General features: G+C 40.3%; 1 protein-coding gene across 1 annotated transcript in view; it reads right to left on the bottom strand.

Annotated features, from left to right (window-relative positions):
• The window catches only part of LOC106610514 (interferon-induced very large GTPase 1), a 31,418-nt gene extending 28,166 nt beyond the window's left edge, over nt 1-3,252 (bottom strand). Inside the window, exon 1 of the mRNA XM_082973947.1 lies at nt 2,978-3,252. Within this exon, the coding sequence (XP_082830073.1) occupies nt 2,978-3,252 (275 nt within the window). The remainder of the gene's footprint in view (nt 1-2,977) is intronic.
• Between the last annotated feature and the right edge of the window lie 24,277 nt (nt 3,253-27,529).

Raw genomic sequence — 27,529 nt, 5'->3', positions numbered from 1 at the left:
GCCTCCTGCTTGAATACAACTGGGGTATCCATAGTATGGCCAGTGTTCATCTGTAGACAACTCGGGGTTTGGGAGTCAGCTCTCTGCAGATGAACCCTGCAACTACAGCAAAGGTTTTCAAAGTGTGAGGTGCGCCTCCCAAGGGTGGCGCCAGAGTTTCTGGGGAGGCTTTAAAGGAAAGTCAAACTGTATATAGTTTTCTACTATACATTTCCATCACAAAAACATGATATATTGTAATGAAACAGCAGGGAGCAGGTCTCGAACCCTTAACCTTCTAGCCCGAAGTCCAGCACGCTATGGACTGTGCCGCAAAAGCATGCTCAAGCGGCAGAGTCGATATCCGCGCTTATAAACCCAGGGTCGTTAAACTGTAGCAAATATGTAGTATATGTAGGCTACTGAAAAAAAGAGAATTGTAGCTTTCTTGTAAACTTCATATCTCACTTTATATTAAGCAAATGTCACCCTATTAAAACAGTAGTAAACGGTGAGCAGGGATATTGATAAGACGGATGCACCTCTATTGCTCATCTATTAAGAGGGGATACCGCTGACTGACAATTAATCACCCATCAGACCGACTCCTGCAAACTCCTGCAAAATTTTGCAGTTGTGTCAAAAAAAAGTTACTTTTGCCCCAAATGTATTTTTTTACCCTAAACATTACCGTATTTATACTTTTCAACAGGGAAAAGTAAAAAAAAATAGCTGGCGGGGGTCTATAAAGTTCCAAACTATCATTGGTATGAATGGTATGAGCAATTTTTATCTTGTATTCTTTTTAAAGGTAGACTCAACAAAATGAAGTTGCCATGAGTAGCAACGCAGATATTGCGGTGAGGGAGATTAAAAACACTACGCTCACACACAGTGTCTGCACATGTGCATGGGTTTGCTTCATGTTAGAGTGGTAGGTACGGGACCAAAACAGCTGAAAAGTTTAGTCTCACGCTTCAACACTCTTAGTTGTTGCGGAAATTGACCGACTATGCTGGTTATGTTGTGCACCTACGTCATATCACTGAGTCTACCTTTATTTTAACAACACGATTTGAGGTATTTAGAATACTTTATAGGTATAGAGCATTGTACAGAACAAGGCTATGTCAATAACCCTGTTTTGACAAAAATGCAGATAGAACCTTATAATTCCAAGCTCTCAATTTGGTTTCGCTGTGCAGTGTGCTCGCTGGCTCAAGTGTGCTAGCTAGCCAGGGTGTTTACAATAAGGCTACATGAATTTGAGATGAGGAAAAGGCTTGTGGAAAAACCAACTCCCCTCCTCACCATTATAGGGACAGTTTGCAAAAGAAAAATAAGATTTTTTTTAATTGCTTACTATTAGGCTACTGACTGTAGAAGGTTAGTGTGGATATGCAAGCCACATTATGAATACATACTGTCTTAGCAAGTTAAAGAGACCTACTGTTAATCTGCTTTCTGTTATGGGGCTGCCTTGATGTTTTCTGAAAACTCCTGCACTAAAGTAATGGAAAACTATGAGGAGTGGTGGGATTGGAAAGAATGAGCAAACACCTTGAAATAAATATTACAATTGTATTTAATTAGGTGCTTCGTATCTGCTTAGCAACAGTTGGCTTGGCTTTCTGCACTAAATTATCATATTAACTTAATAATAATAAACATTCACAACAATAAGGTAAGACATTTGTTTCCATACAGAGCTAGTGAATCGGTTGCTAGGGTAACTAGCTAATGTTAGCTACGTTGGGGATAATTACTAGCTGGCTAAAGCTAATGTAAGTTCTTGTGGCACAATACACTTTTCTATTGATTTGAATGAGATAGTAGCAAATTTGGTTATTCTGGATAAAATTACACAAGTAAAATGTATTATCTGACTTCTCTTTTTGAGTTAACTCTCCATCCTTAAATACAAGGGAGGGATATTCATAGATTTGTTAGTCTTCATTGATAGACCAACTTCACCAGAACCCAGTTATCTATCTGGATGGATCCTGAAAGCAGTGAAAGACAGTCTCACAATTCAATCGAACAAGAAACATACACATTTCATACAAATCATACATATTATAACATTACTGTCATAGAACTCTGGGTTCTACTGGTTTAGCTTTTATCCTTGGTTTGGTATCAGCATCACCTGGATCTACGCTAAAATATCCTGACTGGTCACTCACTACTCATAGACATATGACTCGCTGTGGCCCTGATGATAAACATAAAAAGATGCTCAAAATGCTGCTGAGGATCAAATCTTATCCCAATATCACTCAAAAGAAAATGCTGAGAAGAACTATCATCACAGCAATTATTAAGGTATTCAGAGTATGAAAGACATATGTGGATGAGATCTTTAAGGTTAGGAACCTCAGCAAAGCTCACAAGATCCTTTCTGACCCTCTGCATCTTGACTTTGACATACTCCACTCAGGCAGGTACAGGGCACCAGCTTGCAGGCTCATAGGGGTGCCATATATGAAGAAAGCGACAGAACACTTTTTGGTTCTATCCCCCCCAAAAATTCTAAGAGTATATAGTAACAGTAGAAGTAGTGACTGCAATAGTGGTGGAAATAGTGACTGTAATATGTAGTATTAGTGACTGTGGTTATAGTAGGCCTAAAAGTAGTAGTACTAGTAGTAGTAGAATATCTAGAGTGGTCTTGCTGTCACACTAACTATAAGTCAGAAGTAAGAGGAATAATTGAGTAGTCACAATATAAAGTCATCAATAAGTGATAGATTTCAAATGCGACTAATTTTGAATGTGTGTGTGTTTTCGTAAATGTGGAGGGTGGTATGTGCATCAAAATGAGGGAAATAGTGCATAAAAACATTAACTTTTTTATTACATTATCCGTTTAACATTTTATTACATTATCCGGCAAATTATTACATTAACCGTAAAAAAAAAAAACGTATTACATTTAGAGGGCATGACATCTAAAACACGCTAAATTGACTTACATCTTGTAAATCTTAAAACCTACCTCTTCTCCATTTCACGCTCCATCATCTGTACCAGGTCATTGCGGGGGATCTTCCCCAGGATGTGCATTGTCATCTTCAGGGCTCTTTCATCACCATAGGCTGCCATCATCTTCTCCACAATGTATGTTACATCATAGTGTTCACATTTAGGCAAATGGCCTCTTGAAATGGGTTTGAAACCCTCCAGAGTTTGGTCAATAAGATAAAACCTGAACCTCTTCAGCTCATCCTGCTCCAGGTGATCCAGCAGGTCAGTAAGAAGAATGTGGGCCATGCTTTAACACTGGAAGAAAAACAGAATCACATGATCAGTTCAGGGACAGATAATGACATTAAAAGCTGAAACTTCCTCAAAATACTTCAAACTAAGTTCAGTAGTTGGTGGAGATTTCATAGATTTTTTTAACATGCATACTGCTGAAATAATCACTGGAATTGTGTTACTCTAAACTGGAACTATTTCCACATGTAGTCTCACAGCCACATCTGTTTCTGTTGTTGGCTTTAACATGGACAATAAAGTTGTATTGTATAGAAAGAAAAAGTAAAGGTGTCTTTTTGTAGGCACTAACTCAATCAAATGTATTTATAAAGCCCTTTTTACATCAGCAGATGTAAATGCAGAAACCCAGCCTAAAACCCCAAACAGCAAGCAATGCAGATGTAGAAGCACAGTGCCTAGGGAAAAACTACCAAGAAATGCAGGAACCTAGGATATAAACTTAGAGAGGAACCAGGCTCTGAGGGGTGGCCAGTCCTCTTCTGGCTATGCCAGGTGGAGATTATAAGAATGCATGGCCATTAAGGCCAGATCGTTTTTCAAGATGTTCAAATGTTCGTAGATGACCAGCAGGGTCAAATAATAATCACAGTGGTTGTATAGGGTGCAACATGTCAGTACCACAGGAGTAAATGTCAGTTGGCTTTTCATAGCCAAGCATTCAGAGGTCGAGACAGCAGATGCGGTAGAGAAAGAGACAGAGTCGAAAACAGCAGGTCCGGGACAAGGTAGCACGTCCGGTGAACAGGTTAGTGTTCCATAGCCGCAGGCAGAACAGATGTAACTCTGCCACGGATCATTGGACAAAGACTATGGGGAAATTAATGGAGTTTTGTAGGGTTTTTGGATGAACGCCAAAAATAAGGTCTGTGGTAAACACAGGATTAGGAGATTTTATACGTTTTGTTTTATGAGATAATCTTCATCAGCTAATGTAACTTTTTGTGAATTTTGAAAAATGTACAGTACCAGGCAAATGTTGACACATATACTCATTTAGGGGTTTTTCTTTATTTTTCATATTTTCTACAATGTAGAATAATAGTGAAGACATCAAAACCATGAAATAACGCATATGTAGTAACCAAAAAAGTGTTAAACAAATCCGAAAATATTTTAGATTTTAGATTCTTCAAAGTAGCCACCCTTTGCCTTGGTGACAGCTTTGGCATTCTCTCAACCAGCTTCACCTGGAATGCTTTTCCAACAGTCTTGAAGGAGTTCCCACATATGCAGAGCACCTGTTGGCTGCTTTTCCTTCACTCTGCGGTCCAACTCATCCCAATTGGGTTGAGGTCGGGTGATTGTGGAGGCCAGGTCATCTGATGCAGCACTCCATCACTTTCCTTCCTGGTCAAATAGCCCTTACACAGCCTAGAGGTGTGTTGGGTCAATGTTCTGTTGAAAAACAAATTATAGTCCCACTAAGTACACAACCAATAGGATGGCATATCGCTGCAGAATGCTGTGGTAGCCATGCTGGTGTCATGACTTGGCCTCGTGGGCTGAGAATCAGAGATGCCGGCGAGGCAAGGGTTTGAACACCCCCTCTCCTGGGGGGGGGGGGGGGGGGGGGGGGCAGTTTAATGACCATCATAAATACCAGGCAGACTTTCTCTTCCTGGCCATGCAGTATTGAGGGGGAGAACCTCTATGGAACAAAGGAGTCCTCCCGCCAAAACGCAAACCTCCAAAAGTGGAGAATGAAACAATATTCTAATATAAAGAACGTGGGAAATGGTTGGTGGGGACCCAAACAATAATTCTGTCATATCATTTGTTGTTTTGTGATATCATTAAGGACAGCATAACTAAAGCACTGTAACTCTACAAATGTATATGTCCCAGTTATCAGATTTGCATCTAATTGTTGTATAAAACAAATGATTAAGTATAATCATATTTTTGTGAAGATGGAGTGTGATTTTAGCCTTCTAAATGAGATAATTCGGTTTCATATAAACTTTGCCCAGTCAGTAACCACGCCGACGTGAGCACAGACATTGTGGCAACTTGATGGAACACCCCGTTTTTACCCGAGTGCATAAAAGGACTGCTAACAAAATGTACATTAGAACAGACAGCGTGGAACAATGGCTACACGGCTGACAAATTGTTTAAAACTACAAGACCAGTATACGTGCAGCGCGAGCTGAACACTACGAAATGTTTAGGAACTCTACAGACCAGTCGAAGAAGATAAAGACTACACGGGAACCCTCAGTCTGCAGCTGTTTAAGTACTGGTAGTCTAGTAAACTTGACCAAAGACCACCGCATGTGTAACCATTGTGGTTCTCTGATGTAGCCATTCTTATGAACACTCCAGAACAAAAGCCTGCTACAACTACAAAGGACGTTGCGAACTCTAGTGGACAACCAGAGACTTACACAACCAGTCTTACAACCATGACGATCAAGGACAGCTACACATAAATATGTACATTGCAATTCTTGTCAAATGAGCGGTCGTTCATGTGCAAAGTTGTCATATTCCCATGAGCATAGCTTACAAACATCCCGATAGTTGAACTCCTTTGTCTCTCCCTTTCCCTCTCTTTTGAATACCCAATTTTGTGTAACAAGCCGTTATATCAGTTTAGTCCACTAGGGACCTTTCATTGCATTATGTTAGTAATCAATAACCATACCGTGTGTGTTTATGTATTTCTGTGTGATTATTTTGATAGTTAGTAAATAAATAATTAACCTCTTACATCTAGATGTGCCGCTAGCGGAACGCCTCGCCAATATCCAATGATAGAGCGTGGTGCAAATTACAAACTCCTTAAAAATCCAAAAACTTCAATTTTTCAAACATATGACTATTTTACACGATTTTAAAGACATGACTCTCCTTTATCTAACCACATTGTCCGATTTCAAAAAGGCTTTACAACGAAAGCAAAACATTAGATTATGTCAGGAGAGTACCCAGCCAGAAATAATCAGACACCCATTTTTCAAGCTAGCATATAATGTCACAAAAACCAAAACCACAGCTAAATGCAGCACTAACCTTTGATGATCTTCATCAGATGACACTCCTAGGACATTATGTTATACAATACATGCATGTTTTGTTCAATCAAGTTCATATTTATATCAAAAACCAGCTTTTTACATTAGCATGTGACGTTCAGAACTAGCATACCCACCGAAAACTTCCGGTGAATTTACTAAATTACTCACGATAAACGTTCACAAAAAAACATAATTATTTTAAGAATTATAGATACAGACCTCCTTTATGCAATCGCGGTGTCCGATTTAAAAATAGCTTTTCGGCGAAAGCACATTTTGCAATATTCTGAGTAGATAGCCCGGCCATCACAGGCTAGCTATTTTGACACCCACCAAGTTTGGCACTCACCAAACTCAGATTTACTATAAGAAAAATTGGATTACCTTTGCTGTTCTTAGTCAGAATGCACTCCCAGGACTTCTACTTCAACACCCAATGTTGTTTTGGTTCCAAATAATCCATAGTTACATCCAAATAGCTGCGTTTTGTTCGTGAGTTCAAGACACTATCCGAAGGGTGATGCGCCGGTGCATATCGTGACAAAAAAATTCAAAATATTCCATTACCGTACTTCGAAGTATGTCAAACGCTGTATAAATCAATTTGTATGTGATTTTTCTCATAAAATAGCGATAATATTCCGACCGGGAGACGTTGTATCCGTTCAAACACTGAAAGAAGAAAATGGTGTCTTCACGTGCACGCCCGTGTCATTGTTCTCAGATCAACCACTTTCCAAATCCCCTACTGTTTTTCGCCCAGGGACTGCAGAGTCATCATTCCCCGTTCTGGCGCCTTCTGAGAGCCTATGGGAGCCTTAGAAAATGTCACGTTACAGCAGAGATTCTCTGTTTTCGATAAAGAGGCTATAGAAGGCCAAGAAATGGTCAGAGAGGGCACTTCCTGTATGGAATCTTCTCAGGTTTTGGCCTGCCATATGAGTTCTGTTATACTCACAGACACCATTCAAACAGTTTTAGAAACTTTAGGGTGTTTTCAATCCAAATAAAACAATTATATGCATATTCTAGTTTCTGGGCAGGAGTAATAACCAGATTAAATCGAGTACGTTTTTTATCCGGCCGTGAAAATACTGCCCCCTATCCTAAAACAGGTTAAGCCAATTTGTATATCGCTGATTCATCATTTATGCTAGGGTTTGTGCAGATTTGAAGTCAACGACGTTTGAATGAGACTGATATAAGGTAACAATTAATTAATGACTGATTGATGATGGGTATAATAGCGATATTCTGATATTCTTGAGTTAATTCGGGAAACGGTAACTCGTAAAATAAACTTTTCCCGTGGTGCCCAGGTTACTAAAGAGTTAATTGTTGCATGATTAATTTAATCATGTAATAATTAAACGTTAGGTAATCGATTGATAAAATAGCATGTCATCATATTAAAGTACTCACGTCACGACACTGGTTAAGTGTGCCTTGAATTCTAAATAAATCACAGACAGTATCACCAGAAAATCACCCCCACACCATCACACCTCCTCCATGCTTCACAGTGGGAACCACACATGTGGAGATCATCCGTTCACCTACACCGTATCACAAAGACAAGGTGGTTAGAACCAAAAATGTCAAATTTGGACTCATCAGACCATAGGACAGATTGCCACTGGTCTAATGTCCATTGCTCGTGTTTCTTGGCCTAAGCAAGTCTCTTATTATTATTATTATTATTATTGGTTCCCTTTAGTAGTGGTTTCTTTGCAGCAATTCGACCATGAAGGCCTGATTCACGCAGTCTCCTCTGAACAGTTGATGTTGAGATGTTTCTGTTACTTGAACTCTGTGAAGCATTTATTTGGGCTGCAATCTGAGGTGCAGTTAACTCTAATGAACTTATCCACTGCAGCAGAGGTAACTTTGGGTCTTCCTTTGCTGTGGCGGTCCTCATGAGAGCCAGTTTCATCATAGCGCTTGATGGTTTTTGCGACTGCACTTGAAGAAAAGTTCAAAGTTCTTGACATTTTCCCAATTGGCTGACCTTCATGTCTTAAAAAGTAATGATGGCCTGTCGTTTCTCTTTGCTTATCTGTGCTGTTCTTGCCATAACATGGACTTGGTGTTTTACCAAATAGGACTACCTTGTCACAACACAACTGATTGGCTTAAACGCATTAAGAAGGAAAGAAATTCCACAAATTAACTTTCAACAAGGCACACCTGTTAATTGAAATGCATTCCAGGAGACTACCTCATGAAGCTGGTTGAGAGAATGCCAAGTGTGTTCAAAGCTGTCAAGGCAAAGGGTGGCTACTTCGAATAATTTCAAATCTATTTTGATTTGTTTAACACTTTCTTGATTTCTACATGATTCTATATGTGTTATTTCATAGTTTTGATGTCTAACCTATTATTCTACAATGGGTAGGTGTGTCCAAACTTTTGACTGGTACGGTATGTAATTATTAAAAACACAAAGCACATCAAGGCTTCATAATTCATAAAGGTCATGTTATCTGACTGCTGTTATCACATAGAAAAAAACATAAGATTTCCTAAGCCTATTGTAGCGTGTGCGTAACTGGCTGCAGGGAAGTCAGTTGTAGGAGAGCAGAATTGGGTAGCAAACGGAGCCCTTTATTTCGGCGAACAAACACACGGCATAAGAAACCTAAACAACTACGGGTTGACATAACCCGGTGCAAACCAGTCTGACGTGCACATACACGTAACAACAAACAATTCCACACACAGACATGGGGGGAACAGAGGGTTATATACACGTCAAGTAATGAGGGATTGTAAACCAGGTGTGTGGGAAAACAAGACAAAACAAATGGAAAAATGACAGGTGGATCGGAGATGGCTAGAAGACCGGTGACGTCGACCGTCGAACGCCGCCCGAACAAGGAGAGGAAACGACTTCGGCGGAAGTCATGACACCTATGTTAACCTCCAACCATATTTTCTGTGTTTATTCCAAAACCTTATTCATTCCCCATTCATTTTTCCCTCAGGGATGGCTGAAATAACCAGAGGTAACTTATTTCCGAGTTTTCGGACTACAAACTGGCGAGCTCTTTCGGTCTTCCATTGGACACGGATTGATTATCAGCTGTAAAAAAAACTCACTGGTTGCTTGATGGTATTATCAGAGCATCGGAATATTCAGATATTTTGCCCCAAAAAAAGTTAAGTGTTTGAGGAAGTTTGTTTTTTGTTGGAATCTGTTCAAATCTGACATAGCGATTGCATAAAGGAGTTCTGTATCCATAATTCTTAAAATAATTATGTATTTTGTCAACGTTTATGATGAGTAATTTAGTAAATTCACTGGAGGTTTTGGGTGGGAATGCATGTTCTGAACATCACATGCCAATGTAAAAAGCTGTTTTTGGATATAAATATGAACTTGATTGAACAAAACATGTACGTATTGTATAACATAATGTCCTAGGAGTGTCATCTGATGAAGATCATCAAAGGTTAGTGCTTCATTTAGCTGTGTTTGGGGTTTATGTGACATATATGCTTGCTTGGAAAATAGCTGTGTGATTATTTGTGGCTATGTACTCTCCTAACATAATCTAATGTTTTGCTTTCGCTGTAAAGCCTTTTTGAAATCGGACAATATGGTTAGATTAACGAGAGTCTTATCTTTAAAATGGTGTAAAATAGTTGATTGTTTGAAAAATTGAAATTATTGCATTTTGGAGGTTTTTGTATTTTGCACCACGCTGTTCCACTGGCTGTTGAATAGGGTGGAACGGTGACGTCCCACTTGCCCAGACAGGTTAACAGCTTCTACCCACAGGCCATAAGACTCCTGAACAGCTAATCAAATGTCTGCCCATGGAGTATGTCTCCCCCCCCCCCCCCCATTTTTACCCTGCTGCTACTCTCTGTTTATTTTCTATGCATAGTCACTTTACCTCTACATACATATTACCTCAATTACCTTGAATAACCTGTGCCCCCGCACATTGACTCTGTATCTGTACCACCTGTATATAGCCTCTCTACTGTTATTTTTTTTTTGCTCTTTAAATTTAGATGCACTATTGTAAAGTGGTTGTTCCACTGGATATTATAGGTGAATGCACCAATTTGTAAGTCGCTCTGGATAAGAGCGTCTGCTAAATGACTAAAATGTAATGTAAATGTAAATATTTTTCTATTTCTTCTTTATTTTAGTAAATACTTTAACACTTATTTTTGTTGAAACTGCATTCTTGGTTAAGGGCAAAGGGCTTGTAAGTAAGCATTTCACTGTAAGGTCTACAGCTGCTGTATTCCACAAATGTGACAAATACAATTTGATTTAATTACAGTTGGAACTTAATTTGGCCAAAGAAAATGGCTCAACAGAATTAAATATGGTTTAAACCTCAACAAAAGTTCTGTACAGGCTATATTGCAGAAATTAACAACAAAGGCAAGTGCCTACCCTACCCAACAAATGCCAGAAATAGATTGAATGTAATTTAGCCAATGAACATTTCTCAACAGAATTAAATAAAACAGGATCTGAATTTTTTTAAATCCGGATTTGATTAATGAATAGGCTTACAATAACAACAATGATATAGGATACAATAATAATAGTGGTAAAACGAATTATTATAAATACATTTTAGTTCCACAATTGCATCCTACCTGAATAAGGAGTTGCACAGTAACCTGCATTTGGCCATGACAAATCTTCCACTACAGTATTAAAACTATTTCTGTAGGCTTTTCACTAAAGGCATAATATTTTTCCTCTAACTTGTATTTTACTTCAATGAAAAAGTCCTCCAACAAAGGTTTGACAACCCTCCGCTATTTTGGTCCACCCCTCCCCCCAGTAATTTGCAATCTGGGCCTAAATCCATGTTTGTGGGACATGAAAGAAGCTATAGGGGAAAGACACACAGACAATGTATTCTCTGCAGTGTAGTTGTTTATTGTCATTTGTTTTTATTAAATAAGAAATTGACAGAAAGTTTGTTAAGAAAAGGCTTGAACTGTTTAACCCCGTTGTACACGTGTCAAACGCAAGGCCCGCGGATGAATAACAAATGTATATCTGGCCCGCCAATGATTTGGGTTGCCAATTCACTACAAGTCACAGCAAGCATTGCCAACGTTCTGCACGCAAAAAAAGGCAGTGCATTGCCACACACACACACACAACCCTCATTCCAGACCCACACACACGCAGGAGCCAGCCAGTGTGCTGTATCATACCGTCACATGTGGCACTGACCGAATCTTCAATCGGACCGAAAGTTTAAACGTGTTGTAGCCTAAATGTCATGCCAAGTGTCGGTTCCAACGGGTCTTTGTTGTAGCCTACCATCTTGGTTGTCAAAAAGTTACAAGATAAAGGATTACAACAGGACACACAAGCGAGTCAACAGTTGAGTCACCTACTTTATGAATGTACAGCCTGAAGCGCTCGCATTGGTGAATTCAACTCAATTGCGCTGCTTTCATGTGCGGTTTACATCTCTCAGCGGCATGGTCTCAGAGCATTTCGTATTATTCTGTACGTAAATCCGAGAAAGTCCTTTAGTATGTGTGTTTCCTATTGTATGTATTAATTTGAGATGTCCAACACACATTTCGTATGATATGTTACGAATTACAATTAATAGTATATGTTACAAATTAGCAAAACGTACAATATGTTACAAATGTTCTAAATGTATGATATGTTATGAATTCTAGCTTCTTAGCTAAAAAGTTGTCCGTAATGAGATTCAAACTTGCAACCTTTGGGTTGCTAGACGTTCACATTATACGACTACTCATCCACCCAGACTAACCAACCTCCTTTCGTTTTTAGTAACCATCTGTCTTATGTAACCATACCAAACGGAACATATCATACTAATGGAGTGTCTCAGATTTATGTACAGAATAATACGAAATTCTCTGAGAACAGGTTGAGTGTACAGACATGCCACAGTCCTAGCTAGTCTACAAAAATTTTGCAGTCTGGTTTCGTTTTTTTTAAGCTTGACAATGTATACACCCCCCCCCCCCCCCCCCCCACACACACACAAAAAAAATAGCAACAAAACACCATGCAATGGAGAAACATGTAGGTATATTACAGAAGAATTTTAGCAGTAGCCTAGGCTGGCTACTCAACGACAAGACATGTTGAGTGCACCATACAGAAATGCTCCATTCAACCACACCAGTGATCCATGCAGTGAAAAACAATTTTATAACAACCTAGCTAAAGTTTTGTTATTTGGGCCAAGTGAAGAAAAAACTAAAACAGCGACAGGTGGTGGTACTTGGATTTTAATTTTTTACACGAATAAAGTGGCAATATTTTGAGAATAAAAAGTGCATATACTAGGTCCATGACAGGGGTTTGGGGGCAGCACTTGAGCCCGACAGGGACGTGCAATCCTACTCCACGAAATCCATGACCTACATTCACAAGATAATAAACTGGTTTGCATAGGCCTATACACCTACTTCATTGGAAGTGTAGTCTACATAAAACACCATGCCATTACGCACACATTTGTAAATTAACTTCTCGTTTCGACGTATAGGCTGCTGGCCTGGCTGTTACTCTCTAAAATATACTATGCACGGTGTTGGCACGCAGGGGATTGAGGATACCACTGTAGCGACTTCGAAGGGCAACATAACAAGGACTGATGCACGTAAACTCCGTCTCTTCGCAGTCTGACAAAACACCATGGCGGTTAGAATGGTATTGCTTTGGGGTCTCTTATGGCTCAGTTGGTACAGCATGGCCCTTGCAACGCTAGGGTTGCGGTTTCGATTCTCACGGGGGAAATTAAAATGTATGCACTCATTACTGTAAGACGCTCTGGAAAAGAGCTTCTGCTAAATGACTCAAATGTAACAGTGCCCTGTTTGAGTGTATTAACTCCACACACCTGTCTCTACCTATGTATTTAACCACACGGACTTGAATGAAATACCTTGTCCGTGTGGTTCCTAAAAATAATCTGCGGCATAACCTCTTCCAAATCCTGATTAGCCTGCTTATAATACTATGCGTATGTGCTAAAATAGAAAGGATTTCCTTGTTACTAAAGCCAATTCTAAAGTATTGTTTCACCAGGTCATCTAACTGCAGGCATTTCAGCGGTGGCGCGCACGGCAACAGGGAGCCAGAGAAACGTGTAGTTAACGAAATCCCCTACTTTAATCTTGAAATATAACTGCGACTTTATGCTCTGTTTAACCCCATAGTACACGTGTGTCAAACGCAAAGCCCGCTGGCCATATGACACATTTGCATCCTGCCCGTGCAAAGATTTTGGGTTGTCAATTCATTTGGGCCCGCTTCCATAACACTCGAGATTCGCTGCAAGTCACAGCATATCCCCTACTTTAAGCTTGCAATATAACTGCGACATTATTCTCAATTTTGACTTTATAAAAAATACAAATAAAAATGTATTCTTCAAATTATATTTCGAGTTTATTCTTGAAATATTGCCACTTTTTTCACGAAATTTAATTTAGACTTTATTCTCGAAATATTGCCACTTTTTAAAAGTAGACTACTATCCAAACAACAACAAAAATATCTTCACTCTGCCATAATACTCTTCCGTAATTTGGAGTTATTAAATAGGCTTTTTTATTTTATGGTCGCAGCATATTATGCACATCTGCATGCATAGCAGCAACGGCTGGACAAATATTATTTATCTATTTTGTTTTAATATGTTAAAACCTGTTAGGGCTAGGGGGCAGTATTGACACGGCTGGATAAAAAACATACCCGATTTAATCTGGTTACCACTCCTACCCAGTAACTAGAATATGCATATACTTATTACATATGGATAGAAAACACCCTAAATTTTCTAAAACTGTTTGAATGGTGTCTGTGAGTATAACAGAACTCAAATGGCAGGTCAAAACCTGAGAGATTCCTTTACAGGAAGTGGCCTGTCTGACCATTTGTTGAACTTCTTTTCCATCTCTATCATTTACTAAGGATCTCTGCTCTAACGTGACACTTCCCACGTCGTCCATAGGCGCTCAGAGCCCGGGAAAAAACAGAATGTCGTCATTCCAGCCCCAGGCTGAAACACATTATCGCCTTTCTCAAGTGGCCGATCAAGGGACACTGGGCTTATGCGCATGACCCCGACCGCCCCCGCCTTTGGGATTTTTTTCCTCTGTTTGCCGAAAAGGAGATTCCCTGTCGGAATATTATCGCTTTTCTACGAGAAAAATGGCGTAAAAATTGATTTTAAACAGCGGTTGACATGCTTCGAAGTACGGTAATGGAATATTTAGAATTTTATTGTCACGAATTGCGCCATGCGCGCGACACTTCTTTACTATTTCGGATAGTGTCTGGAACGCACGAACAAAACGCCGCTATTCGGATATAACGATGGATTATTTTGGACCAAACCAACATTTGTTATTGAAGTAGCAGTCCTGGGTGTGCATTCTGACGAAGACAACAAAAGGTAATCAAACTTTTATAATAGTAAATATGATTATGGTGAGTGCTAAACTTGCCGGGTGTCTAAATAGCGAGCCCGTGATGCCTGGGCTATGTACTTAGAATATTGCAAAATGTGCTTTCACCAAAAAGCTATTTTAAAATCGGACATATCGAGTGCATAGAGGAGGTCTGTATCTAGTCTGTCCCTGCATATCTGTCCCCAACTCTGCTGTCTGTGTGCCATCTGTTGCCTGCTCTGCCTAATGACATCATTGTGAAACATTTCCATTAAAATTGAATTTCTTTCTTATGAACATTTTATGAACTAGTCTTTGAGATATTAGGCTACTAGGGTTCTTACTATGCGTTTTGATGTATTGAAAAATACTCTGATGTCCGTCTTTTATTTTTCTGCCATTTTTCTACCTGGCTGGCTACACACACACACACAGTGTGTAGGTTATTTACAGTAGGAGATGGGCTTCTATCATCTTCTATCATTCTATTTGGGCTTCGATCTAAAAGGTAGCTAGCAAATGTGAAACGGATTAAAATGACAAGAGTTGACAGCTGTATGAGTTCACCATTTACACAACATATGCTGCAACCTTTTGTAATTTTAAGAGTTTGTTTCATATTGGCTGGCTTCCAACAATAGCTGAATTTGCAAAGCTAGCGAGCACCAATTCAGTTTCAGTGGTGTTTGCTATAATCTTTGCTACCCGGGTTAAATAAAGGTGAAATAAAATAAATAAATAAAAGTTCCCTTGCGACAATTTAGCTTTTGCAACGAGACCATTAAATATATTTAAGACAATGGTAGATGAGAGTGTAGTTCTGTTCAGTTTGGACTTCAGTTTATCGCTAACCTTATCACAGGGACTTTGAAGCACTAATTTACATCATCTGCATGCTGATTCCATCTTTGACGACGCCACATAAATGGAATAGGTACTAGCTAGCTTAATAGTTAATATTTGCGCGCTAGCTCTGCATATACAGCTAGTGTGTGTGTGCGCGATTGACTGGATGAACCTCACGGCAGTTACGTAGCAAGCTAAGGAACTGGCAGTGGATCAAACCATTGTGAGGCAAAGGGCGGGGGGGTCGCAATCTTTTGAAACTTAAAAACGCGCTATTAAGTGTCTATAATCAGCACAATTGCTTTCATTGCGTATTATTAATATTATTTAAATTACATAGTTATTTTTCAGTGATATATTGGGGGGGACAAATCATATTTTTCCCAGGATGGGGGGGTCGTGTCTCCCCCGTCCCCCCCGGGATTTCCGCCCCTGAGAGATGGTAATGATAGGCCTAACTGTCTTCTGGTAGATGGAAAGGCTTTCCCAAAAACCTTCTCTATTAAAATGTTAACTAGCTACAAAGTACCCTATGCCAACCTGTCACAATGATGTAATGATTTTTTGTATCAAACTAGAGGCCATTTATTTTGCAAACTTCATCTCATGTGCTAAAGAAACACTGCTAATCAAACAACTTCTACCCCCAAGCCATAAGACTGTTGAACAATGAATGAAATGTTTTTACACTGCTGCTACTCACTGTTTATTATCTATGCATAGTCACTTTAACCCCAACCTACATGTACAAATTACCTCACTAACTTGTACCCCCGCACATTGACTCGGTACCGGTACGTTTTATAGCGTCGTTATTGTTATTTTATTGTGTTACTTAAAACAAAGTTTACTTTAGGTTATTTAGTAAATATTTCCTTAACTGTATTTCTTGAACTGCACTGTTGGTTAAGGGCTTGTAAAGTAAACATTTTCACAGTAAGGTCTACACATGTTGTATAGTATGCGACAAATACACATTTATTTGAATAGGGCTAGGTGCCTGCACACTTGAATTAAAGGGTAACTACTCTCAAAAATCATTTTTTTTATTCTACAGCATTAAACTGGAACAGGCGAGGCAGAGACACTAAGAAAAGTCAGAACATTGACTGCTATATTAATAGATATCCAGTAATAACAAATGCACTGTTAGCTATGGACTCTCATTGAGTCCTGCATATATTTACTGCTACAGTAGTTCCATCTACTGCCCCCACTGCGTCACAACTTTTCTATTTTACCTACTTTTTTCTCCCCAATTTTCGAGAAGCGAATGTGGAGTCATGCGTCCTCCAAAACATGACCCGCCTAACTGCGCTTAACAGCCGCCAGCTTAACCCAGAAGCCAGCTGCACCAATGTGTCGGAGGAAACACCGTTCAACTGGCAACCGGCGTCAGCTTGCAGGCACCCAGCCTGCCACAAGCAGTCGCTAGAGCGCGATTAGCCACGTAAAGCCCACCGGCCAAACCCACCCCTGACCCATACGACGCTGGGCCAATTGTTCGCCATCCTATGGGCCTCCCGGCCATGGCACAGCCTGGGATTGAACCCAGCTCTGTGGTAACGCCTCTAGCACTGCAATGCAGTGCCTTAGACCGCTGCACCACTCAGGAGGCCCACAACTGTCCTTTCAACACCAAATCTATCCCTTGGACGCTCTCTTTCAAACTTTTCCATCTCCCCCTCACTCAGGATCCTCTCGTCCTCTTCTTCATTCTCTCTCAGGATCCTCTCCTCCTCTTCGTTCTCTCTCGGGATCCTCTCTTCCTCTTCTTCATTCTTTCTCAGGATCCTCTCCTCCTCTTCATTCTCTCTCGGGATCCTCTCTTCCTCTTCTTCATTCTTTCTCAGGATCCTCTCTTCTTCTGCTTCATTCTTTCTCAGGATCCTCTCTTCCTCCTCTTCAATCTCTCTCACATCCTCTTGTAACATCTCATTATCCACAATGTCTGTATACTGAACAATTATCCACAATGTAAATATACTGAACAATTATCCACAATGTGTATATATAGTGAACAATTATCCACAATGTCGATATACTGAACAATTATCCACAATGTCTATATGCTGAACAATTATCCACAATGTATATATGCTGAACAATTATCCACAATGTATATATACTGAACAATTATCGACAATGGGTCTATGTACTGAACAAAAATATAAACGCAACATGTAAAGTGTTGGTCCTTTGTTTCATGAGCGGAAATAAAAGATCCCAGAAATGTTCCATATGAACAAAAAGCGTATTTCTCTTAAATGTTGTGCACAAATTAGTTTTCATCCCTGTTAGTGAACGTTTCTCCTTGTCCAAGATAATCCATCCACCTGACAGGTGTGGCATATCAAGAAGCTGATTAAACAGCATGATCATTACACAGGTGCACTTTGTGCTGGGGACAATAAAACCCCACTCTAAAATGTGCAGTTTGGTCACACAACACAATGCCACAGATGTCTCAAGTTTTGAGGGAGCGTCAATTAGCATGCTGACTGAATGAATGTCCACCAGAGCTGTTGCCAGATAATTGAATGTGAATTTCTCTACCATAAGCCTTCTCTAACGTTGTTTTAGATCATTTGGCAGAACGTCCAACCGGCATCACAACCCCAGACCACGTGTAACCACCCCAGCCCAGGACCTCCATGTCTGGGTTCTTCACCTACAGTGATTGTCAGAGACCAGCCACCCAGACAGCTGATGAAACTGAGGAGTATTTCTGTCTGTAATAAAGCCCTTTTGTGGGGAAAAACTAATTCTAATTGGCTGGGCCTGGCTCCACAGTTGGTGCGCCTGGCTCCCAGTCCTATGCCCTCCCAGGCCCACCCATGGCTGCACCCCTGCCCAGTCATGTGAAATCCATAGATTAGGGCCTAATTTATTTATTTCAATTGACTGATTTCCTTATATGAACTGTAACTCAGTAAAATCTTGAAATTGTTGCATGTAGCGAATACATACCTGTATTTGTTCAGTATATAACAGCTAAACTTTTCCCATCCACCTCTCCTTTGGCCTTTTCACAGACTGATGAAACAGTTGTGAGATGCACTAGATTTAGATTCAGAAAACTTTAATGTCCTCAAAGAGGCAATTCATCTTACAGCAGTCAAAAAACATATAACATCTAAAAATGTTAAATAAATAACAAAGGATATTTACAAACAAATAGGCAGGGTAAGTGCAATTTAATAGTGCAAGTGCTAAGTGCAATTATTCCAACATTTGTTAAGTTGCAGAATTGCATTCGGAATATAGAGACCTTGGCCCTATTTTTTAACCTTAGGTAGTCTGTACCTGCGTCCAGAGAGAATGAGCTGGAATTCAGGGTGGAGTGTGTGGGAAGAGTCAACCGCTATTTTATTCGCCTTCTGGAGGGATCTGCCCAGGTAGAGAGATGACAGTTCTTGCTGTTCCTGCCCCATGATTTTTCTACAAGTTCTGACTATCTTGCCCAACCTATTTTATTTTTATTCAAAAGCTTTCCTGCCAAGGATGGTGTTTCCTGCTGCACTCTTTCCAACTCCAGTCTCCCCACCAGCACAATCTGGACTTCATGTTCTGTTGGATTACAAGGACACTGTTGTTACCTTTGACATGAGTATAACCTTGATGTTCTTCCTGTTAGCACATTTACAAACAGAATTTTTCAGTAAAATAGTTTTCCCTCCACAAAGTGAGTGGAACAAGGGATGGTATCAGTTCACAGTGTGAACAGTCAAGAGAATGTGTTTCAGTTAAATAGTTTCAGTAAAAAATGTTTAAGTAAAATAGTTCTCTCTCCAGATAATAAAATAAATAATGTGACATCACCACATGAGAACTCTGAGGACTCAAGGTCTGCTACTGAACTGATTAAGATGATGCAGATAGTTGAAGGTGGACCATGCTTTAACGCTATGGAACGCTGATTGGGTCTTAAAGCACGTGGTCAAAACTCAATCTTTTTAATGCTACGTGTGTAAAGTAAGCAGGTTCAGGCGCTAAATTAACGCCTACACGCATCAAATAAATGTGTGCAAATGTGCTTGCAGGCGGTCCAACGTGCTAAATAAACAGCTGCAAGCGTACCTGCACACGTCAAATTAACACCTACAGCTGCTAAATATACACCTACACACGCTAACTTAACGTGTTCTTTAATATGCTAATTTTACTAGCCAATTTCCCTAGCTCCTCCTTTCAACCAGATTTCATTAATCAGTGTACAGCCAGTTTGATGCAACAACACCACAATTGAAGATGAAGAGAAGAAACTTTCTTATCCGCTGCAAACAGACCCTAAATGACTGCACTCGGCTTCTGCTCTCCGATAATCCTGGACTTGATGCCCTTCAGTCCACGTTATCAAGGTTGATTATTTTGAAATACTATTATTAATCATAAAGTTGATGAACTAGCTAACACAGAGGATGGATCTGTTTGTCTATGCAGCTATGTTGGATGCTCAGACACTGAGACAGCAGTGTGAGTAACTTAGGCCTATGTGTCGCTAATATTGTAAGTCTGATTAGGCCAAGGGAGTAATATATATATTACCTCTTCAAAGCTAGGAGCGTTTGTCACAAATTAAGTGGGAAACTGTCACCAAAGTCAGCCCAGAATTAAAGTTCTTTCGAACATGACAGTACCTGTATGTTTGTTTCTCTGTCCTGGTTCACCCAGGCCGCAGGTAAGGTCAAGGATAGCAGGGTTCGGTACACAAATCTGGTTCTCGGTAGGTCCAGGTCTAAACGCCAACAGGTAAGTCCAAAACAGTCCAGCTCGTACACGGTAAATCCAGCCAATGTAGATTGTCTCTCTCTCTATGGTTCATAGATCCTTCCCGCCCTCTCTCTCTCTTCCTGGTTTTTCTTGACCTTTTATCTGTGGGTCGGCTCCACCTTCACCTTCCCCTTGCTTCTGGGAATTGTAGTTTTGGCAGTCGGCCATTTTGTGATCTGTAGTTCTGATCGGGGTGGCCATTTTAGTGATCGGGCAGAGCCCGTTTATTAGTTCTGCCCTCACATATCTGCCATTTATCACTCGACCCCCTTCTTTGCCACAATATATATATATATATATTTTTTTTTTTCTTGGAATGCTGGTATTTAAATGGCTGGATTGCTAAATGAGTTAATAGTTAGCTTGCTAAGCCGCACACCCCGGCCATAGCCGCAGTGAACGGCGTCGTCTTGTAACATTTTTACAGCCTTGCTAGCTACATAAAGGTGACTTATTATCGAGGAGTACTGACGTTAAACATGTTTTTGTACTTTAAGGCAAAACAACAACTGAAGGTCTAAAACTTCAGGCAGGCTGGCTAGATATAATTGCAATGCCACCTAGCCTTAGCCGCGCTCACGATTAGCATGAAAACATTTAGAAAACTCACATAAAGCTCATTTCACCTAAGACAAGCCTGTAAAAACTTTGCTAATATCTACAACATACCAGCTTTCCAACAGCACAGATATTAATTTTGAATACCCTTTGAAATATTAACATTTAATCTAAGCCTATGATGTAGAAATTAACAACTTCAGAACCAGGAACGTTAACGTTAGTACTATGGCACTGTTTGAACAGGAATCGCAGTCCCATGGCCTCTATTTTCACAAAACTCGTCTTGCAGAATGGAAACCATGCAGAGGAGCCTTGAGTGGGCTAGGGGGAGGCTGATAAATGTTTTTTCAGCAGATTATCTAATTGATCAAGTATCTCAGTTCATTCAGGAGATTCGTACCTCTGGCTGGCATGCACAACAAGATAAGCAGCACTGTAGGGGGTGTGGTTGGGCTTACTGTTATTTTTTTCACTCTTCGTTCTCCTGTTGTCCATTCTATTCGTTCTTGGTCAAAATTTCTATTTATGTCTTGGCTTTAAAATCCAATATTATAAAAACATTACTTGGCCACAATTTGTGACAATTTGTTTTTGGAATGAGGGGGGTGGGCTGTGTCACAATACATTAAGTAGCCTAAACACAGTGTTGTATTATTGTTACAGCCAGATCCGGTTACCGGGCTCCTCGAACTAGGAGAGGAGCTGGAGGTGCACCTTGTTATGCCATCACTCAAGAGCAACTGAGGTTTCTGATGTCCTGTGCTTTCAGTGTGTCTCAGATGGCAGATATTCTACATGTGTCTACACGTCGTCTAAGGTTAGTTGTGCTTGGGAGTAATGCTATAAACTACATACTTTAGATGCATGGTTTCCAGTTTCTTACCAATCAAAAATGTAGAATGACTACAATCAAGACAGGACTTTAAAATGACTATGATGATATACATTACCTCATCCCTGTCCATTGTTACTTTTTTTCCAGACACTTCAATCTGTCACATGCACCGTTATATTCTGACATGTCAGACTTGGCTCTGGATGAAAAGATTAAGGACTTGGTGGCTGCGAACGACAAACTTGGACCGGAGGCTGTTCGAGCACAATTAAGGGCATTGGGAATGTGGGTGCAGAGACGCAGAGTGAGGGACAGCATGCTTCGTGTGGGCGGCTGCCCTCAGAGCCATGTCGCAGAGGCTGCATAGAAGGTCATACCGTGTTGCTGGACCAAACTAGTTATGGCACCTTGATGGAAACCACAAACTGATAAGGTATCTTTGTGATAGACACAATTATCTACATCACTGGTGAGAAGTTGTACATCTCAAATTGTTCATCAACAACTAACAGTTCAGTTTAGCAACCAATGGCCCAATATGTCACTCATGTGGACAATAATTGTTTTATTGTGCTTCTGCTACTTCTGTGATCGATAGAATATCTGCATCATGAAATTAACAAACATGCTTATACTGAGGACACACTGAGACAAAAACAGTTGGAGCAAAGTATTTGTGCCTAAGTGTGAACAACAGGAGAGTCTGTCCTCTTGACTCATCAAGATAAACACAGTTATTTTTCCAATTGAAGTAGATATTGTAATCCCACATCTTCTGCTGCAGGAAACAGTCTAGAACAAACAGAAGTACTTATATTTGTGATTCGCAGTAGATTGTTCATTAACATTGTTCCACATTTTGGATGTTAATTTAATATCTGGTCTGCTGCTTTGTTATATACTGCAGGGACCTGATGCAGCATCTAAGTGGTAAAGGAGGATGGTGATGTTTGTATATTTAATGTCTTTTGTATCAACCAGTGCTGTGTTTTCTGATTTAGGTGGAGGATAGTCATACATGGTGGCATTGATGGGTACAGCCGCCTCGTTGTGTTTCTCCGTGCTTCCAGCAACAATCGCAGCAGTACTGTAATGGATTGCTTGATGAATGCTGTCTCCAGATATGGTGTTCCCTCCAGAGTTAGGACGGACCATGGAGGAGAAAACAACACTCTGCTTGTTCGTGAACATTTTCAGAGGCTCTGGGAGAGGAAGTGCTCTGAGAGGAAGGAGCACACACACAATCAGCAGATTGAGAGACTATGGGGTGACCTGTGGCGTGGTATGACCGATGTGTACCATTGCCTGTTCAATTTCTTTGAGAGCGAGGGCATTGTGGATGTGGACAATGAAATGTACCTCTGGGCTCTGCATTACATGTACCTGCCGAGAATCAATAGAGACTTAACAGAATTCTGCAACCGGTGGAACCATCATGGTTTAAGGACTGAGATGCACCAGTCCCCTGACTTTACCTCAAAACCTGTTTGTTTTGGACAATGCTCACATGCAACTAGTTGTCGAGCAAATGAATCCCCTCGGAGGCTCCAGAGTAGGCCTAGGAATGGACATTCTTCAACAAGTCATATCTTTCCTTGGTTCCTCAAATGTTCAATAACTGTTGTGCATGTAAGATGTCTTTTGCCTCTTGCCAATGCATACAAAATACATCTTGAAAATGTGAACATTGTTGCTTTCTTATTCCATAACTTTTTATAAATGTTTTAATTCAGTCTATGCTCAGCGCAGGAAATGAGTAACAGTTCAGTGAGCAGTGAAGTCCTATCTAGTATAAAGTACACCATTCATTAGGCTGACATGGTATGACGGTTATTGAAAAGCACATTTTCATGAATAGCTGTCTAATGCTGTCTGTTCTGAAATTATCTACATAACTGAAGCTTTTTATTATTTCACTGAGTATCCATGTATTCTACAGTCAAGTAAGACTGACATCTAGTGGACAAATAAATTAAAACCTTATTGCAATTTTGATTAGTTACTACCATTAAGTGTTGTGCAAATTTGAAGCTGTATTGTGTAATATAACATATGTGTTGTCAGAGGTTGCCTAACACAGTGAAAACTAAACATTTATTTTGTTTTTACCTTAAGACCAGTTGCTTTTACTAAGTTACATCCAAACACGCCAATGTGTGTCGTCCTAACCCACGAAATGAGAGATCGAATAAATACACAATTTGATCGCTTGCTTGACGAGACACCACAGGAGCAGGGAGAATATAACCTTGTTGACAGGTAAGGTTATAAACTTTTGAATTAGATGAACCATGACATGCAGGCCAAGGCCTAAGTTTTTTAAATATTCATCAGCTTTGGTTTTATCAAACACTAATCGTCTAGAGCTACTAATTCAAATTTCTCCAGGTGACTTTTCGGATTTAATGCTTAAGAAACAATGGGTGAGAAAAATAAATGTACAGACTTAAATATTACCAACGCTTCCTTTTTATACTACCATATAAGGAAATTATATCAAACAAAAGTGTCTTTTTAAATGTGTCAATTTCTTTCATGGTTGTATATACACCTACCATCAGCGTTCAGTGTTGCGTGTTGATCTCCATCAAAACTCTTAGGCTGTGAAAACAATGCAAGAATCCAATCAACAAAATTATAATTTTACTGAATATAAAACTGAATAATGAATGTATCGAGATACTTGCATATTCTACATCAACCCAATGAAGAGCAAAGATAAACTATCTATCTTCCAGATTAACCCCAGTAGATACCCATCTTCCTGCTTTCTTTATCTCATGGAGGATGGTATCATGTCCTTTGTGGTTTGTCTCTGCACACTGACTGCACTGAAGATCAGCATCTGGTCTGTCCTGCAGAACACGTCCAGATCTTTGTGGTGTTCCTGACAGAGTATCTCTTCCAGGTCTCCAGTCACATCCACCAGGGTGTGTCTCTGTAGTTTAGGTACTGTGTAGTGCTTCCTAACGTGGGTCTCACAGTAGGACTGAGTGCAGGTCAGACAGGACTTCACAGCTTGGACCTCATCACAGACATCACAGACCATCTCTCCTGGCCTGAAAACAATTACACACATTAAAATGTTAACATATTAAAACACATACCATGGCATTGTTGAATACTCAATGCTTATTGCTTAGAAGGGCATTCTAGAGTGTGCATTCATTTCATATACAGTTGAAAAAGATATCGGACACCTCTGAAATAGTTCCAAATATAGGCACCTTATTCCATTCTAAATCACTGCACCATGCAGACCTTACTTTCTACAAAGTGACAGAAAGCTAAACCAACATCCACACAAACCGAAATTGGATACATTGTAAACACAGGTACAATGAGAAAAAACAAAGCTATCTACATAACAATACCTTTTTTTGCAGCATCTAATGACCTTATGTGGTGAGTGATGAACATTAATTTCTCCTGTCCATCTGTTACAATGTTGCAGTCATGATGCAAGTGGCACTAGTGCTGTAAACTAATCCTGAATGTTTCTCGTTCGACCAGCTGTTTTCAGCAACTGGTATTGTTGAATTCAGTTATATTGGCAGATTTTCTAGCAACAAACTATTTTTGCTAGTTTCTAGCCTACAGTAGTGTTTGATTTGTAATGCATACTCCTCTACTGTAATGAACAGTTTCCTGACATCAACTCATTGTTATGGATGTATCCAAATAAATGTCACTAGAAAACAGATTAAACAAACTTAAATGCAGCTACTTTGCTTTTGTTCTACCTGCAGAGTTTGACATGACTGTGTTAGCCATAGTTGCCTTGCTAGGAAGCAAGGCATAAGAACATTGCCAGCCAGTATAGCAATGAACAAATAGAATGAAGGACCGGTGGATTTCTCAAACAACCTAAACGATAGAACTAACGACCAGGTTTAGTGGAAAGAATGAAATAGTATGAATTTACTTAAAAATGAAAATATCAATGAAAACATTTAATTTCTAAAGATAAATTGCGCCAGAAAAATGGTAGCAGTTTTACAGGCGTCTAACCAATTGTGCTATTATGTGGTTTTTTTCGCATTATTTGTAACTTATTTTGTACATAATGTTTCTGCAACCGTATCTTACGGCAAAAAAAAAGCTTCTGGATATCAGGACAGCAATCACTCACGTCGGATTAGACAAAGATATTTTCTTCAAGCAAGAAGCACAGGATATACTGCGAACACCCGAAAAGGCCGACATCCCCGTTATTGGCAAGAGAAAGAGACGCAGGTACAGAGGACTCAGAGCGGGGTACCTCGTAAGGATCCGGAGAAGGCAAGTGGGAAAGCTGCCGTTACAGTCAATATTACTCGCCAACGTACAATCATTGGACAATAAATTAGATGAGGTACGAACACGAATATCCTACCAACGGGACATCAAAAACTGTAATATCTTATGTTTCACGGAATTGTGGCTGAATAACAACATGGATATTCAGCTAGCGGGATATACGCTGCACCGGCAGGATAGAACAGCACAGAACAGTAAGTCGAGGGGGGGCGGTCTGTGCATATTTGTAAACAGCTGGTGCACGATATCTAAGGAAGTCTCTAGATTTTGCTCGCCTGAAGTAGAGTATATTGTGATAAATTGCAGAACACACTACTTTCCTAGAGAGTTTTCAGCTATACTTTTCGTGGCTATTTATTTACCACCACAGACAGACGCTGGCACTAAGACCGCACTCATTCAGCGTTATAAGGAAATAAGCAAACAGGAAACCGCTCACCCAGAGGCGGCGCTCCTAGTGGCCGGAGACTTTAATGCAGGGAAGCTTAAATCAGTTTTACCTAGTCTCTATGAACATGTTAAATGCGCAACCAGAGGGAAAAAAATCTAGATCACCTGTACTCGACACACAGAGACGCGTACAAAGCTCTCCCTCACCCTCCATTTGGTAAATCGGACCACAATTATATCCTCCTGATTCCTGCTTACAAGCTAAAATTAAAGCTGGAGGCACCAGTGACTCGGTCAATAAAGAAATGGTCAGATGAAGCAGATGCCATCACAGACTGGAACATGTTCCGGGATTCTTCCGATTGCATTGAGGAGTACACCACATCAGTCACTGGCTTTATCAATAAGTGCATCGAGGACAATAGCCCCACAGTGACTGTACGTACATACCCTAACCAAAAGCCATGGATTATAGGCAACATTCGCACTAAAAGTTAGAGCTGTCGCTTTCAAGGTGCGGGATGCTAACCCGGAAGCTTATAAGAAATCCTGCTATAACCTCCGATGAACCATCAAACAGGCAAAGCGCCAATACAGGGCTAAGACTGAGTCGTACTACACCGTCTCCGACGCTCGTCTTATGTGGCAGGGCTTGCAAACTATTACAGACTACAAAGGGAAGCATAGCCGTGAACTGCCCAGTGACACGAGCCTACCAGACGAGCTAAAATCACTTCTATGCTCGCTTCGAGGCAAGCAGCACTGAGGCATGCACGAGAGCATCAGCTGTTGCGGACGACTGTGTGATCATGCTTTCTGTAGCCGGCATGAGTAAGACCTTTAAACAGGTCAACATTCACAAGGCCGCGGGGCCAGACGGATTATCAGGACGTGTGCTCCGGGCATGTGCTGACCAACTGGCAGTGGTCTTCACTGATATTTTCAACATGTCCCTGATTGAGTCTGTAATACCAACATGCTTCAAGCACACCACCATAGTCCCTGTGCCCAAGAACACTAAGGCAATCTGCCAAAATGACTACTACAGACTTGTAGCACTCACGTCCGTAGCCATGAAGTGCTTTGAAAGGCTGGTCATGGATCACATCAA

Source organism: Salmo salar, chromosome 04 (genome assembly GCF_965601325.2).
Source record: "Salmo salar chromosome 04, fSalSal1, whole genome shotgun sequence".
Taxonomy (NCBI): Eukaryota; Metazoa; Chordata; class Actinopteri; order Salmoniformes; family Salmonidae; genus Salmo; species Salmo salar.
This window is presented reverse-complemented; position numbering and strand designations above follow the sequence as displayed.